Here is a 19200-nt window from a genome sequence, read left to right on the forward strand (position 1 = left end):
TATATATATATATATATATATATATATATATATATATATATATATATATATATATATATATATATATATATATATATCTCATTTCCTTTTCCAACCATGCCATTTTTTTCTCATTCAATGATTCTTTTTTTATACATATTAATTAGTTAATTATTTATAACAGATTTTTTTTTTTAATATTTCTAGTAAATTATTAATAACAAATATCTTTTCCAATTTACATATACAATAGTTAATCTGTTTCCTTTCCTACATAGTTAATATGGGGATCGTTTTTTTCTTAAATATATATTATATTATAATTTATGTATTTTGTGGCATTTTTAATCACAGTCAATTATTTTTTCAATTTACCTATACTATTGTTTGGGCTGTCTAGCCTTTTTTTTTTTTTCCATTTGAGTTAATTTGAAATTATTTTTAATTTTTAATTTAATATTAATAATCATTACATTTTCCAATTGTGCTAATTTTTATGTCATTTCTATTCTTAGTCAAATATTGTTTCAATACAAATCAATTAGTTTATACTATAAATATTAATATAATTGTCGATATATATTTCATATCATTTTCAATCAAATATTAATTATTATTTTCTTTTCTAATTGGAGTAATTTTCATTCCATTTTTATTTTCAATCAATGATTCTTTTTTATTGCATATTAATTAGTTATTTATTAATAACATATTTCTTTATTTCCAGTAATATATTGTAATCCATTTTAATCAAGTATTAATTATCATTTCCTTTTCCAATTGGCCTAATTTTCATGTCATTTTTATTACCAATCAATAATTCTTTCTTAATACATATTAATTAGATAATTATTAATATAATTTTTTTTATTTCCAGTAAATTATTAATTATTATTTCCAATTTACATATACTATTGTTAATCTGTTTCATTTTCGACATTGTTAATTTGGAGATCTTTTTTTAAAAATATATCATAATTTGTATATCTCGTGTCATTTTTAATCTCAGTCAATTATTTTATAATTTCTCAACTTATTGAAACACAAAGAACCAATAACACCTCCATTAAGGCTCAAACTTATAACCTTCCAAATGGAAGTCCAACCCAGATACCATTAGACCACATAGTCTTGGTACATATCAATTAATTTATACTATAATTATTAATATAATTGTCGATATATATTTAGAATTTATATATTTTATGCCATTTTTAATCAAATATTAATTATCGTTTTCTTTTTCAATTGGTCTAATTTGCATGCCATTTTTATTCTCAGTCAATAATTTTTTAATACATATTAATTAGTTAATTATTAATAACATATTTATATATATTTTTATTTCCAGTAATATATTCTGTGTCATTTTTAATCAAGTATTAATTATCATTTCTTTTTCAAATTGATCTACTTTTCATGCCATTTTTATTCACAGTCAATGATTCTTTTAAATACATATTAATTAGTTAATTATTAATAACAATTTTTTTTAATATTTTTAATAACTTGTTTACTAGAAAAATCGATTTAATATCGTAAAATAATATTTATATATACACACACAAGTATATAAAATATTATTTGATATTTATCCGATATATATATATATATATATATATATATATATATATATATATATATATATATATATATATATATATATATATATATATATATATATATATATACACACACACACACAAATATATATATAAAACGGATCCAACGACTATGTATATATATGTATATCTACGGAAAAAGATATACCAATATATATCAACCAAAAAGGAACAAATAATCCTCAGATTATAGGTCCAATCCAACGAATATATCAAAAGAAGGGAGGATTTTTGCTTAGAAGCATAATCCAAAACCAAAAGAAGGAAAAGATGGCTCGTGTATGGGTATAGGGTTTTTAGCGTGAGTCAAGAGACCACTCTTTCCTTAAAACCTTATTTGCCACCTCCCAAAGTGCTAGGAGCACCGTGGCCTAGGTTTCCCAGGATAAAACGCGCTACGGTTCGACGTTTGAGCACCCAAACGAACGAACCCGGCGAACTAGAGCAAAAGCCTTGAACACAGTTAGGCTAAAGAAAGGAGTAGAAGCAGAAGGTTTTGAAGCTTGAAAACTAATTTCGTGTAGAGCTCTTGTACTTGTTCGTAGTATGTAAAGCTTCTACCTTCTACCCCTTTCTTATATAGGGGAGGAGTACTTAATTGCATTTATCATGTCCTTAATTACACGTTGTGTAACATCTGAAACAGCAACCCCCATTAACAGAATTAAATTCACAATTCAAAACTGGAGTTAATGGATTGGGCCGATGTCCTTAATTACACGTTGTGTAACATCTGAAACAGCAACCCCCATTAACAGAATTAAATTCACAATTCAAAACTGGAGTTAATGGATTGGGCCGAAACATTGCTGCGTTCTGTTTCGGTCTGGCCGAAACTATGGTTCAGACATTCGTGCCCGTAGGTGCCGGCGCACACGAGCTCGGGCTTGAATCAAGCCTTTCCGAAGTCATCTCTAGTTGGAATTTGATTTGCACCCCCCCCCCCCCCCCCCCGCGCGCGCGCGCGAGAGAGCCTCTATGCTATACAATTCTACAAGCTCTAAAGAAGCTCTTGTATAAAAGGGGGGTCAAATCCTCTTTCCAAACCAATGTGGGACAAAATCTCACTTTTTCCCTTCATTTTTCCAACTCAATGGGTCTACTTTGAGAATCAATATCTCATTCACCCATTATCCGTTTTGAGCGTACAATATATCAATCTCTTCGTCTCACTACGAAGAATCCGAATCCACTTTGACCCGACCCAAATCGGAAGTGGACCCCACTGATAATTGTACCACAAAATAGCCACTTAAAATGTCATTTTAATGCTATTTTTCCAACAATCCCCCACATGAATGAAAAAATTGATTTTCGGGGTATTTTGAAATCGGAAACAACTGTGTTCAAACGGTCGATCCCTGCATAGGATAGGTAGGGAGTCACTATACCCTTTGAACCTTCCCTTGTGAAGACATGTTTACTCTACTGGCTGTACGGTAGAACGCGATGTCTTTGAACCGACTGCCGTTTGTGTAGACGATGACATATCTCACACAGGAACCTTCCAACCATGCTCTGTTCTCATGAGTGTGCCCATTTTGGTCGTGGGTCACCGTTCCTGGTTCTGCGAGAGTTTCTAAAGAATTGTACCCAACAATTCTCCTTTGAAGCGACCCTCACTTCTCTCTTACATAGGTGATTCTTTCTCGAGTATCCCGCATACTCAAGAATCATTAAAGCATCAACATGCTAGCCTCGTGCGGGAGTCACTGTTTCTAACGAGGAGTGCTAGGGAGTCCGAGACCCCCACAGTGACACGCTCCGTTCCATAATTTAGTTGTCCCATTGAACCTAGGTGCCAGCTAGGTTGGGTATCCACTATAGAACTTTTTAGTCCAAGGGCTTTAGACCCATTCCTCGTTTCAATTTCTCCACAACCATTTGCTTACCCTCGGGTTAGCGAGTTAGCGGCCGCTACGTTATCTTTTGACATCACTAGTCAATAGAGATAACCCCTGTTGTGAGAAATTGTTTAATGGTATTATGTCAACGACTTATAAGTCTAAACTTACCATTCCACATCTAACTCTATACCTAACCAATTTTGGCTTGACTCTCGCAACGCACACAAATTGGAAGTACGAGTTTACCTCTAGGAACATTCCCGAAAAAATGGCATAGCCATTCGGCCTACTCGTTCGCGACACGTGTGTAAGGCTCTCAGCTTAGATCCCGTCGGATCTTAGCTATCACAAATCATTTCGAGAATTTCCATCCAACCGACTGCACTGGCCTACGTAAAGACGTAGCCTTTGATGGATTTGTCATCCTTTGATATCCCGTTAACGTGCTATACTTTCCAAGTACAGCTAGATATCTACACGTAGTGCAGTCCAAAGTCACGAGCATATCTCAAGTATCTCATAACTCTCACTATTGCCTTCTAGTGCGCATCACTAGGGTTACTCAGATGTCTACCAAGTTTGTTAACCGCAAAGGCAATATCTGGCTTAGTACAACCCATTTGATACAATTAAACTACCAATAACCTGAATGTATTCTCCACGAGAATTACAATCTCCATGATTATTGGCTAGTTGTACGTTAGTATCTAACGGTGTCCAAGCCACTTGATTATCATCCTTGAAAGGATTCAATCAACTCGCTGAGATTGGCCTAACACGAGACCATACGGTCTTCTCATGATTTTAATCTCGAAGATTAAATCTGCCAAACTCACACCTCTCATGTCAAATCTCGAATTTAACATGTTCCTGGTAGAATTGATCATTTGATCGTTACTACCCACGTTGAGTTTATCGTGTATAAACAAACAATGATATCACCGTCTATCGTACGCAATACGTAGACCCACTAGTCACTTTTATTTATACTAAACTCGCTGGTCATTATTGCATGATCAAAACCTCACATGCCAAACACTAAGGCAATTGTTCTGAATCATACCATCACCTTACCAATTACACGCTTTCTTTTCACATCGTGGAACCACAGACCCTCAGGTCGTTCCATGTCTACTAAGAAAGTGACACATCCATTATGATGAACTTCCAGGTCTCGCTAAACGACTTTGGCAAGTATCATTCTAATGGATTCCATTCTCATCACAAGAGAATATATATCAAAGTAACCATGGCACTCGCGTTGCATGTAATCTACAATTACAAGCCTGGCCATTTTACTTCAATATAACCAACCGGTTTTATCTTCCGACTAGTGATCCACTTAGGATCCGAAGGTTTTACAACCCGGAGGAAGAACAACCAGTTTCAAGTGTGATTCTTTAAGATAGAATCTACTTCACTCTCGATAGCCTCTCTCGGGTTGGTCCACCTGTAGAAGTCACCACTTCTACATATGTTTGAGGCTCATTTTCTAACAATCATGTCAGAAAAAACAAGTTAGATTGTGCGCATCACACTCTAACATGTACGTCAGAAAATCTGGACCAGAGGATTTTTCAATCCTAGCTCTCTTGCTACGTCTAGCTTTGAGCTTGGGTTCTCTTTCACACCCTTCAACCATAGCTACGCCGAAAGTTCCTTTCAACGTGCTAGGTCCTTTATTGATCCTTCACAAAAATACATATTCCAAGAACGATGAATTTCTTGAATCAATCTTTCGTGTTCTTATGTACATCCAAACTTTTGGACTTGTGTACTAAGAACCAATACACACCTTTGGCAAGACACCCCCACATTTTAGGCATTGGTAGGAAAACTTCCTACGTATCCACAATTCGTAAGAATTTCATGCGGGTAACCTTATTTAAAAGGTACTTACTTGTCCAAAGTATTGTCACACCCCACATATTTTGAGTTAGACCCGAACTTATCAACGTCTTGATATTCATGTTCGGCAACAACGTTTGATTGAGGTGAATACCGTACCGTACGCTCGAGTACGACACTAACGCTTGCGCTGAAATCACCAATAGGTGTTTCTTTTTTCACCACATCGATTGTTCGTAACCGCATTAATCCACGATTAATTTGGTTTTTCTCTTTTTATTCTTTAAAGAATAAACATGCGTTACACGCTAACACATCTCGTAGGTGCTAACAGATTAGCCCTCACGAATCCATTCGATTTTGACCGAAAGGCCACAAACCCGAATCAGTGCTTCCGAAATTGAAGCACGAATCAGTGCTTAGTAGTGAAGCACGAAACATGCTATACCAAGCACGAATCATTGCTTCTAAACTAACGCATCGATTCCAAAGCAATCTCTATTGCTTTAAATTATAAACTCACAACAACCTTTCGTTGCTTAATTTATAATTATAGTGCTACCTGGCACTAGGATTATTAGTTAGTTACACAATTAACCAAACTTCCTTTCGTGCTAATGACAAAGCACTTTTACAACGCTAAATTTAATTAGCCACATACGAAAGGTTTAAGCTAAGTAAATTAGCATTAGAACCAACCATAATCTAGCACCTTTATTGCTTTTACCAAAGCACCAAATGCTTAAGTTTCCAACACATAAAGGTGCAGCCACCAAGTGGCCGAAAGTGCCTAATTAAGCACTCTACCTAGTGCTTAATAACACTGTTACAGTGTTTTAATTTGCCCTTCAAAGTGCCAAATTAAATTGCACTTTCCATTAGTGCTACAAAAAGCACTATTCACCAAAACACAATTTGTCTCAAATTAAATGTACTAGTATAATTTGGAATTTTTGATCAAGTTAATTATAACACAATTAACGAGAACAAATCAACCAAATTTTCCAACTAGTTGAATCAAACTCATATAATCGTTCTTAGAATATTATTTAAAATATTCAACACTTGAGCGGTGACGCTCTCGATTATATAGTTATTCCAATTTTTGACAAATTGATCCTTGAAATCCGTATCGTTCTACATGAACCTGAACCGAAGTTCATTACGGGATTTCAACATGTAACACGCTTGTTACATTTCATTTCGGCCATTAAGCCATTTTAGCATTTTCCACATAATGCTACGTGATGCACTACGCACCCATATTGAGTCATTTCATACATTCAATATTATTTCATCAAATAATTCGTATGTACTATGATTCAATGGAACAATTCATTTTTTTATTAAACAATAAAAAATGTATCACAAGGATACTACAACATTTATTTAACAAATAAATAAATAGGAAAATTATATTGGAAACAAATTTCCTTTTTTCCTATCTCGTAGTAATCCTTTAACCCGTGTGCTTTGTTCCATTTTCCAACCGTCCACTCCACAAAGGGTGGTCCATAGCGCACATCGGGGGCACCTCGGTTGTGACCTCACTCGTCCAACCATCCACATGTTTTAAACATAGCGAAATTGTCCTCAACCTTTTCACCAGGATGACGGTTCACTTTGTAGTGGCATTTCTCCTTCTTTCCATAGTCTTCTTGAAAGCTAAGCTTCCGCTTAAGTTTCCTTTGACTACGGTTGAAGTCATTGATCACACTACAGTAGTCCTCAGACCATGTAGTGTTCACACCATCATAGGATCCTTCGTGGCTTTTAGCCGATCCACTAGGCAACACAATAGGTACCAATTGTGTGCCACGAGCCACAGGTCTACCGGTTCGTGAACCAAAGTTCTCCGGAGCACCATCGTGTGTTTTTGCAACTCCCATGGAAACAGCATTTCCAACGTTGCTGCCATCAACTGGCATCACGGAATGTGCAACATCGTTGTCGTTCCTACCATTTGAATGTGCACCTCCGGCAACATTCACGATCCAATACTCTTGGAATCCATCGACTTGTTCATTATCAAAAAAAGGTAAGGTTTTAAGATTGTTGGTGATAATGAACCAAAAATCGATTTAATATCGTAAAATAATATTTATATATACACACACAAGTATATAAAATATTATTTGATATTTATCCAAGATATATATATATACACACACAATTATATATATATATATATATATATATATATATATATATATATATATATATATATATATATATATATATATATATATATATATATATATATATATATATATATATATATATATATATATATAACGGATCCAACGGCTATGTATATATATGTATATCTACGGAAAAAGATATACCAATATATATCAACCAAAAAGGAACAAATAATAATCCTCAGATTATAGGTCCAATCCAACGAATATATTAAAAGAAGGGAGGATTTTTGCTTAGAAGCATAATCCAAAACCGAAAGAAGGAAAAGATGGCTCGTGTATGGGTATAGGATTTTTAGCGTGAGTCAAGAGACCACTCTTTCCTTAAAACCTTATTTGCCACCTTCCAAAGTGCTAGGAGCGCCGTGACCTAGGTTTCCCAGGATAAAACGCGCTACGGTTCGACGTTTGAGCACCCAAACGAACGAACCCGGCGAACTAGAGCAAAAGCCTTGAACACAGTTAGGCTAAAGAAAGGAGTAGAAGCAGAAGGTTTTGAAGCTTGAAAACTAATTTCATGTAGAGCTCTTGTACTTGTTCGTAGTATGTAAAGCTTCTACCTTCTACCCCTTTCTTATATAGGGGATGAGTACTTAATATCATTTATCATGGCCTTAATTACACGTTGTGTAACATCTGAAACAGCAACCCCCATTAACAAAATTAAATTCACAATTCAAAACTGGAGTTAATGGACTGTTGGCCTTCAGCCTCACCAAATTTCGGCTCCAGGCCGAAACATTGCTGCGTTTGTGTTGGAAAATATGATACCGAAACTATCAGGTTTAGGCCAATGGTTCGGCCTCCCAAGGCTGAAACCATGGTTCAGACCGAAACTATCAGGTTTCGGCCTCCCAAGGCCAGCCATTCGTGCCCGTAGGTGCCGGCGCACACGAGTTCGGGCTTGAATCAAGCCTTTCCGAAGTCATCTCTAGTTGGAATTTGATTTGCAACCCCCCCCCCCCCCCCCCCCGGCGCGCGCGCGGGCGGGCGCGAGAGAGCCTCTATGCTATACAATTCTACAAGCTCTAAAAAAGCTCTTGTATAAAAGGGGGGTCAAATCCTCTTTCCAAACCAATGTGGGACAAAAGCTCACTTTTTCCCTTCATTTTTCCAACTCAATGGGTCTACTTTGAGAATCAATATCTCATTCACCCATTATCCGTTTTGAGCGTACAATATATCAATCTCTTCGTCTCACTACGAAGAATCCGAATCCACTTTGACCCGACCCAAATCGGAAGTGGACCCCACTGATAATTGTACCACAAAATAGCTACTTAAAATGCCATTTTAATGCTATTTTTCCAACACTATTATTGTAAATAAGTTTCATGTGTATATACGATATGTAACCTTTATTCATTTTAAAGTTTTGTTGTGTAATAACTATATAGGAAACATTGCGATATTACAATTGAAAAAAAATACTATTATTTTATTAATTTCCAAAAACATACTATCAATTAAATAAGATTTGATATTTAAAATGGGTAATTAGCTAAAATAATAAACTTTTAATACACTGTTTTAAAATAACAAATTATTACAAACATCTTAGTAAACAACAAAAGAAAATCTATATTCTCATTTATCAGTAATTCTAATTACACCAAGACTAATTAATCTATATGTTAATTGTGCAAGTTAGGTGTTGCCACATCCTTTACTAACATCCATGTTAATTTGTCCAATGTCTAAACTCATGACTCATCTGTATAATCTTCATCACAATTAAATTAAAAAGAATATGATAGTTGTTAATCCATCCCATGTCTAAACTCATAAATACAATCTTCATCACAATAAAATAAAAAAGAATATTATGATAAAGAATTGGATATGATACATCTACAATTCAATTTTCATGCATGAAATATATTCACAAAATAAAAAAAAAATAAAGTAATTAATAAATATAATATACAAACAACTTGCTAAAGTGCTTACCTGAAATAGTTGCGAAATATTACATTTTTTTAAAAATAAAACTACAAATAAAATATACTTTATTAAATTTATATACTACTTTTTCAATATATGCAATTGCATGTATATTAATAAGAACTAAATATGAAAATTTTAATTTTCATTTACATGATTGTATAGTAAATTCTGTATGGTACTACACAACAAAGGAATAATCCTTATTCACAGAGATTGAACAATGTTATTGATACATCAACAAACTAAGTCTAAAATTATTCAGAAAAAAAATATAGTATTAATATGATATATATATATATATATATATATATATATATATATATATATATATATATATATATATGAATCTTAAAAATATAATGGTAGTGAATATAAACATGAAAAAAAAAATTAATACACATATATTTACGATCCGCACTCTTTTGAGTTGTCATCCCCACAATTAAAATTAGACATGTCTAATTATGCCTAATATATTGAATGTTAATGGTCATGATTAAAATTAAATATTCACCATAATTAAATTTAACCAATATAATAATATATTCTGCACGGTAAATGTTATTAGGCATATCTAATTATGCCTAATATATTGAAGTCCTATAATACACGAAAATAGGAATAGTGGAATACTATTAGGATGTAAATGGAGATGAATATAAAATTACTATAATTTGATTTGATTTGAGTCTGATTATGCCTAATATATTGAAGTCCTATAATACACGGAAATAGGAATATATCTAATATAAATGGAGATGAATATAAAATTACTATAATTTGATTTGAATATAATGGCATATAATAATATCTATATATAAATAATGGATGATTTTACATAAATGCCTCTAAATTTTGGGGGAAAAATTTAGCTAGGAGAATTTTACTTTTAATTATAGTTATATAGATAGATTAGGATTATTGTTATGCGCGTACATACATATATTTGATTTGGACTTGTGTACCAAGGCTCAATATAATAAAATGGGCTACGAAGATATCATGTCAAAATTGTAGCTTAAAGAATATAATATAAATTAGGCAAAATAATTTATTTATTTAAGGTAGAAAATACTAATTTATATTTATAGGTAGAAAATACTAATTTAAAAGGAAAGAATAATAATTTATTTATTTATTTAAGTTAATAACATCATTATTATTATTATTATTATTATTATTATATTATATTACAGATATATATATATATATATATATATATATATATATATATATATATATATATATATATATATATTAATTATAAAAATGCTGTAAAATGAACTATGCTTGTTAAAAAAAACATAGAAACTTGAATGACATGTACAAATCTCGAAATCAACATACTAACTCTAAGTTTCAGAAAATCTTACAAAATCATCAAAATTACCGTCTTTATCATCCTCGATCGCATCTCTACAATCTTCCATAAAAACTAAACCAATATGGTTCTGTTACAAATGCTCTTCCTCCTCAATTTCCTTTTGTTGAAGCAGAGCCTCCTTAAATATCTTCAAACTCATACCAGACAATATAAACTGCAAAACATATTGAAGTACGTGAGAATATAGTTAGAAAAATGTAAAAAATTCATACAAAAAGAAAGCAGGGAGATGAGTCTGAGATTCTTTGATTGAAGAAGCCCTTGTATTTATAGGTAGAAAATACTAATTCAAAAGGAAAGTATAATAATTTATTTATTTAAGGTAATAAAATTATTATTATTATTATTATTATTATTATTTATTTAATTTAATTTCCATTTGACATTTACTTACCAAATAAGTTTTACTACAAAAATTTTGGGGGGAAAATTTGTTAGGAGGATTTTACTTTTATATATATATATATATATATATATATATATATATATATATATATATATATATATATATAGATTAAAATTCTAACTTATTGAATTTAATTTTCACTCCCTACTCAAAGATGAATTTAGGAATATTACATAGTATTCAAATTGTTAACATATAGATTTATTTCTATTTCTAATTGTATTTTTTGATGTGTAACTATTTGATTTTTTTACATTTCTATAATCATAGTGAGATTTATTATATAGATGAGTTGTGACTCATATCAAATTTTGGATCTATTCATATTCGAGTAATTTACTAATATTTAAAACATGTGTTATTTTGTGAACTTCATAATAATTTATGTATATGTAATATATTTTGTGATTTAATTTTGAAATGATTTTAAAAGATAAATCTTTTATGAATTATCTGTGTATATATAAAATTTCTTGATTGAGTATAATTGTAGCTAATTATTGCATGCATTATCTAAGTCTACCAGCCTTTTTATTCGCAACATCCACTACTTTAGAGTGTTGCTTTGTGTTTAGTTGTTAGTTGCTCCTTAGTTCCTTGATGTCATATCTCTTTCAATCTCAATTGTGAATAAGTGTGAAGTTTTCTCTTTTGTTTGATTTCCTTACCCCTTCTTTATCAACCATTCACCCTTAGCCGCATTACAAGCCTAATAAAAGTCCTACTTGATCATAGCATGCAATCTTAGAGTTGAACTAGTGGGAGTATGAAGGGCAAGCCTATGGAATCTCATTCAAAGCCAAGTTTTGCATAATTTTTGGTACTTGGTTATTGGCTTGAGAATGGAACTTGTGTGCTAAACTAAGATAATTCTTGAAACAAATTGTGTTGTGTCAAGTTGGATTGTGGTTCGATAAGTTGTACAAATTGGGAGCTTGATCAACTTCAGTACTATATTGGTGGCCAACCTTCTTTACTTGTATTTAACTCCGTTGTCAGCCATTTTAACGCGGTTTCAACTCATTTTTAAACTCTAGCTTCTCTCTTTCATTTTATTTGATATTTTTAGGTTAGATTAGACTTATATTTAGGTTCTTAAATATTTTGGAAGCTTGGAATGAAGCATTTAATCTTGGATTTTAAAGATTTCATATCCATTTTCTATAGATAAGTTCTACCTCTTTTATTTCTATTTCCACTTTGCTATTTACTTTCTTGCTTTATTGCTTTGATCTTTATCTTGTGTTTGTTTTGGAATTCCTTGTTGATTATGAATCTTGTGTTATTTTCATTATGGTTGTGTGATTAGTTCTCCTTGGAGAGAAGTAGGGATGTACATTAGGTGTTTGATGGATGATTTTGAATTGGTTAAGAAAAGTTGAGACTTGACCTTGATGTTGTTGATTGACATGATTATTTGAGTCTTGATTTGGGAGTGACAACCTAGTCTAAGTTTAAGGAGTTGATCAACCATGCTTCACCTTTGAGAAAAGGGGAGTGTGTGATGTTAAGAACATCAAGTGTTTGGTGAAATGCCTCTTAGACATTCTTGAGTCATGAGAATGTCCTTGAATGTTCTAGGAGTGTGGGATGACCTTGAGAAAGGCTTCCCTATTGTTATATGACATCTATCATCTTTTGACCCCCAATTTGGTTTCGCTATCTTGACCTACCTTTAGTTCCTATCTACCTCCACTTTCTTATCATTTGTTTTCATTATAGTGTGTTGTTTGATATTATTTTTGTATCCAAATCAACCCTTCAGTTTGGCTAGATTTCCATGAGGAACATTAATATCTTATGCTTGGAACACTAAAGCTCTACTCCTATCGCAAATCCTTGTGAGAACGATATTCGGTGTAAGGATACCCTCTTACACATCCACTCACTCAAAAGACAACTTCATCACAGCACGGCATGCGTACATCTACACATTAACTATTAATTTGAGCAATTACTTGCTCGAATTCAAGCAATGATAACATCAACAAACAAAAACGATCTAAACCATATCTTCACTTGCACTATATAATACTCCGTATTTGATGTTATAATTTAAATGATTGTATATCGATTCAAATATTCTTAATATATTATAAAAAATTAATTCCGTACATCGCACGGGTGAAAAATACTAGTAATTTATTAATGAATTCTTTTCCTTGACAAAGACTTTGAAAATTAGGAAGTAAGTGCAAGATTTCAATTTTCAAATAAGATTCAATAATGTCATTAGTGAGGCATGAAGGGGGTTCAAAAGCTTGAAGAGAGACACAGTTTGCTGTAAATTAAAATAGGGAAAATGGCACTTTTTGCCCCTGAGTTATATACTTATAACACTTTTTCCCCATCAATTATTTAGGTAAGCACATTAGTCCCCTCAATTATTCTAAAAGTGGTGCTTTTTTCCCATGATATATTAAATTGACATTTATACCCTTAAAGTAAACATTTTATTTATTTTACTACTCCAACAAATTATTGCGTATACGTAGGGATGACCACGGATCGGTTTGAATTGAACCGGATACTAAAGCAATCGAATTAATAGTTTTCGGTTATAATTCAAATCTAGAACCCAATTTTTAAATGTCAATTTATTAAAATTATGTATCAAAAAAATTGAATCTTGAACCATGAACCGGCGGTTCCGGATTCGATTCGCGATTTTGAACCGTCTTTATTTTAAAATCTTATTTTTTATTTTAAAATAGTATAAATTCAACAATAAATGTATTTTATTTTTTCAGTTCGGAACATGAACCGTCCGTTCCGGTTCACGATTTTAATAAACTCGATCTAAATATCGAATTTCGATTCTAAATTGTAATTGGAATATTTCGGTTTGGTTGCTATAGTGTTTGTTTGGTTTGATCCAAATTATGGTCATAATTTGTTGGAGAAAAAAAATAAATTAAATATTTAGTTTAAGGGTAAATTTGTCCATTTAACATTTCAGGGGGAAAAACAGCCACTTCAATAATTTAGGGGGAAAAAATGCTATAGGTATATAACACAGGGGGAAAAAGTGCCATTTTCCCATTAAAATATAATATCCAATAGTTATGATAATAAGAAATTACAACATATTTTAAACTATATTTATAATTAAAAAACAAAAACATATTTCAAATTGCGAAACAATCTTCTTATAAATAATTTGGCATCAAATATTATTTTTAACAATCTAATGTCAACAGTTGGTGAAGTGGTATCTTAGGCAAGAGTTTTCCGAATATATTTATTGATGTTTATTAATATTATTATCATACTGAACAAAATTAAGTTATTTCTTCTCACAAAATGTTAAATCTTCAACTCAATGGTCAGCCACACCCCACTGACAGAACATTTGAAAGGATGTGAAAAGGATGTAAATCACCATAACTTAGTGACTCACCAAATAGAGCCAAATGCCGGTGCACATAAGGGATCTGCTCAGTTTGGACATAATTCCCGCACTGCCACTACCGAGCCTATTTCAGTATTTTGCCTAATATTTTTTGGAAATACAACATCAAACTAATCCATTCATGAGCAATATACAAAGAAAAACATGAAATTGGAAAAAAATGAATCAAATATATTCCACCAACATTAGATACATGAATAAACATTTGAATGTGTTGAAAGATTCACAAACTATAAATTTATGTACACAATTGCAAGCAAGTAACATGGTTTCAACTTCTGGCAACCATGTATGCACACTGTGAGATCAAAATCTGGTAACCGAGTTCTGCCAAACCTCGACGAATTGCTGATCCTTCCTAGTAACGAACATTTTGTTTCCCCCGAAGCTCATATGTGTGATCTTGTTGGCAGAGGTATCGTTAGCCCTCCCCATCGAGTTCTTCCTGAAGATCCTGTCTTCGCCTTCCTTGGCAGAACCAATCAAAACCTCTGACCACAGCTCAATGCTGCTTCCTTTACTGCAGAACACTTGGTTTCCATGGCTTTCAATCTTGCATCCGACGCCTTCCTTCTTTTTGTTCAAAGACTTCCTCTCGTCCCCGAGACAAACCCAAGGGTTTTCTGCATCAATATTTCTGAAGTCAGCATAGAACACCTCCCCGGAATGCACACCGACTTTAAACATTGCAGACATGCTGTCTGAAATGGTAACATCTGAGAAGCAATCCACTTTTTCCTTGACTTCCCAAACTGCATTGCCAGACCTCAAGTCCCAAAACTTAATGGTGCCTGAAACACCAGAAGGCCCACTGTGAGAGCCAGCAGACATAAGGAGATTATGGCCAGGAATCCATCTCAGCTTTGTGGCAGGAATGGCAGAATCAAGCTCAGCACCAAAGATTTCATAATGGCCAATCTCAGTGACAGGCCTAAAATCATCTCTAAGATCATACACCATAATACAATTGGAATTTCGCCTCCCAGACTCGAAACTGGTGAATAGATACTCATCTGATGACCCAATTGCCTGAACAGTTGAGCCAGACCTAGTCACATTTTCCCAGTTCAGAGTTTGTGTAACAAAACCCTTGTCAACATCAAGAATCTGCAGGCCTGAGAAATCTGTGGCACCAGCAGCCACAATGTTTGAGGACAAAGCCAGCAGGGAATCAATGGCAGAAAATTGGGTCAAAATGGTGGATTTCCTCTGCAAAGCCCAATCAAAGGAGCTGACTTTGCTACCATGGGCAACATGAACTGACCCAAATTGGGTTGTGGAGATTGAGGCAGGTGAATCCCTACCATTCAAAGGCAAAACCATTGATTTCTCAAGGTTGAAAGGGTCAAACTGGGATGGGTTTGATTGGGAATTAATGAGGAGTTGCTCTACACCATAGAACTGGGACTCAAAAATAAGATCTTGGATATCAAAAGCCTTGGCTCTTGAAGGGAGATTCCCAGTTCTAAGGAGGGAAAGCAGAATGGAAAAAAGCTCTGGGTCTCTATCAACAAAAGGGATTGAGCCATAGGAATTCACCAATTTTGAGAATAGGGATTTAGAACCTGCCTGGCTAAGGGTCTGTTTGGTTGTCTGGAAAAGCTGCCCACCCACATCAATGGTGACCATGTTAGAAACTGTTGAATCCTGGAAATTCTGCTGAAGCCCACTTGAGAGAAGCGTAGATCCAGCGTATGGAGGCATCCGCTAAGAACAATTTCTGGGAATTCAAGAAATTGAGGAGAAGAGGTGATTCGGAAGCAGAAACCCAAAGAAGTTGAATCAAGATTGAAGCTTTTTGAGGGATTATGAATGGGAAAACTGGAAATGATGGTTTTAAAGGTGGAGAAATGGTGGAATGGCGTTCTAGATGGTCATAGGATGGATGCTTCGCGCTTGTTGCTTGCGGTCAAACAAAATATTTTTTTGGGCTAAAAGGGAAATTATATGAAGCACGTGCGGTGTTGTAGCAGTCCAATGTGGACTGCTATTCTTCTTATAGTTCTTACCTTTCTTGGATTAAAAAAAGTCAAAAATATAGTCTCAATGAACAACACAACGGATCTTAATTCTTGACTTAATTTTCGAATATGAAAAATCAAAATTTTTGTTTGGCAACAACGTGAGTGATAAATTACATTAGAAAGATCTACTATAACATACTCAATTAAAAATGTGTTGATAAGAATCAAACTCTATACTAAAAAGACCTAGTATGACAGTGTTAATCGAAAGAATATTAGTAAAAATCAAACTCGTGACTTTCTGATATAATAATCATATTCCACCCACTTAGTCACCCCTTTTGGGGGCAGTGTTGGAAGTTTTGATTACATATTTACGAAGCACCGGGCTAATTCATCTATAAATTGGTTGACAATAAATGTGAAAATGGTCGGATTGTAGGTTTTGACTAATCTTTCGAATGACATACGGTTCATCTTGATAGTAACAATATTAGTATGGTGTGACAAGATTTGTATATATTTTTTTCATTTTTAAAAGAAAATAATTGATGACTCTCACATAATTAGTGATGAAATATGAGCCAATATATAAGACTTTGGTCAAATGTATAAGGCTTTTAATTTGTATCATTTTAGTATTAGAATTGTTACTATAACTTTTTACGCATAAGAATACGATACTTCAACACAATTGAAAATTATTCTTTAAAAATGGACAATAAAATCAACAAAGAAAATGAATTATTTGCTTTTAAAATTTTAATCTAAATTAAATAACACTCTAATTAGCACATTCTTATAGTGTGGAATTTCCAATTATCCCTACTTAGTATTCACACTATAATAAACTTTTGAAGCAAACTTTCTCATCTCTATAACTTAAATATAGTTGCCATCATTGTATTATTATATAATAATACTAGCTAGGAATTCAAATATTCAATCAACGTTTTTTGGAAGTCTTTGGTTTAATGGTTTGGGTCGTCAAAAAATTGTGACATTTTGAATAATTTATGTCCCAATGGCTATATTTTTCTTTATGAGCACGACAAGAAATCCACGGCATTGAACCTAGAAAACAGATAGATAAGCAAAGACATTAGGAAAATGTTAGTTATGAAAGTCAACTTAATTAGAGGAAGTTTCCTAACAGTTGTTTCCACTTTATTTTTCTTTTTACCAAAGGGATGACACAATACAACTAATATGATATTTAATAAATAGTGAGTAGTTGTGTTTTTGGTTTGATTAAGGGAAGGAAACTCTGATTAGTAGTCTCTCACAAATCACAAATACAATAGCTCTTTTTATGAAAGAGAACGCTGCTTGGTCATTCCATACGATGAGGATATGAATTGTGTGTTGTATTCAATACGAAAGTCTGAAAATACAAATATAAAGATACGAAAGAGAGTCATAGTCTAAGTCAAGTAATGCAGTCCTAATATTCCCCCTCAAGCACAAGGTTGGCTAGCCAAAACATTGAGCTTGCCACGGAGTAAATTAAAACGTAAAGACGAAAGAGGTTTAGTAAAAATGTCTGCTAGCTGATCTTTAGTCGATATAAAATGAACCTGCAACTCCTTAGCCACCTTATCACGAACTAAGTGGTAATCAATCTCAATGTGCTTCGTGCGAGCATGAAACACTGGATTAGCACATAAATAAGTGGCCCCCAAATTGTCACACCACAATTTGGGCGCTAAGACGGGAGGGAAACCGATCTCCTTCATTAAAGAAACAAGCCAGGTTACCTCCGTGGATACATCAGCCAATCCCTTGTACTCTGCTTTAGTCGAGGAGCGAGCCACAATCTGCTGTTTTCGGCATACCCAAGAAATAAGATTGCCACCCAAAAACACAGCAAAACCACTAGTCGACTTCCGATCATCTGAATTACCAACCCAGTTTGAATCAGAATATGCATGAATATCAAGAGAACCAGAACGAGATATGCGAAGGCCAAGATGCAAGGTCCCATTAACATACCTCAAAACTCTCTTGAGAGCGGCCCAGTCTGCAGTAGTGGGTGCATGCATGTGCTGACACAAACGATTAACCGCATAAGACAAATCCGAACGGGTGACCATAAGATATTGAAGAGCACCAGCCAGACTCCAATACTGAGTGGGATCAGCATAAGGAACGAGAGGCTCGTCGGTGACCTTAGCTGAAGAAATCGGCGTGGTCATAGGCTTGCAATCAACCATACCAGCCCGTTTCAGAATATCCTTCATGTAGCGTTGTTGATACAAAAGCATTCCACCAGAGAACGGAACAGTCTCAATGCCTAGAAAGAATTATGGGACTCCCATATCAAGAACTTTAAATTTCGTAGCCAATTTATTAACAAGTCCAGCCACTCGATCCGAGTCAGAACCCATAACCAAAATGTCATCCAAATAAACCAGAAAATAGAGCTGAACATTATCACGCGAATAAATGAAGAGAGAAACATCAGTTTTAGAGGGTGAGAAACCAACTGAAACCAGAAAATCATGTAATCGCATAAACCAGGCACAAGGAGCCTGTTTCAGCCCATAAAGAGATCGATGAAGTAGGCACACATGATCGGGCAATGTCTTGT

The 19200-nt window shown here is 33.6% G+C and overlaps 1 protein-coding gene across 1 annotated transcript; it reads right to left on the bottom strand.

Annotated features, from left to right (window-relative positions):
• Positions 1-14792: 14792 nt before the first annotated feature.
• LOC109189783 (BTB/POZ domain-containing protein At5g41330-like) lies at positions 14793-16454 on the bottom strand. Its single transcript, XM_019340409.1, has one exon. It carries the CDS (start codon positions 16348-16350, stop codon positions 14953-14955), a length of 1398 nt encoding a protein of 465 aa, XP_019195954.1. The 5' UTR covers positions 16351-16454; the 3' UTR covers positions 14793-14952.
• Between the last annotated feature and the right edge of the window lie 2746 nt (positions 16455-19200).

This window comes from Ipomoea nil, unplaced genomic scaffold (genome assembly GCF_001879475.1).
Source record: "Ipomoea nil cultivar Tokyo-kokei standard unplaced genomic scaffold, Asagao_1.1 scaffold1562, whole genome shotgun sequence".
Classification (NCBI taxonomy): Eukaryota; Viridiplantae; Streptophyta; class Magnoliopsida; order Solanales; family Convolvulaceae; genus Ipomoea; species Ipomoea nil.

Excerpts from the sequence above, each read along its gene's own strand:
- LOC109189783 (XM_019340409.1), bottom strand. The coding sequence starts at position 16,350 with ATGCCTCCATACGCTGGATCTACGCTTCTCTCAAGTGGGCTTCAGCAG.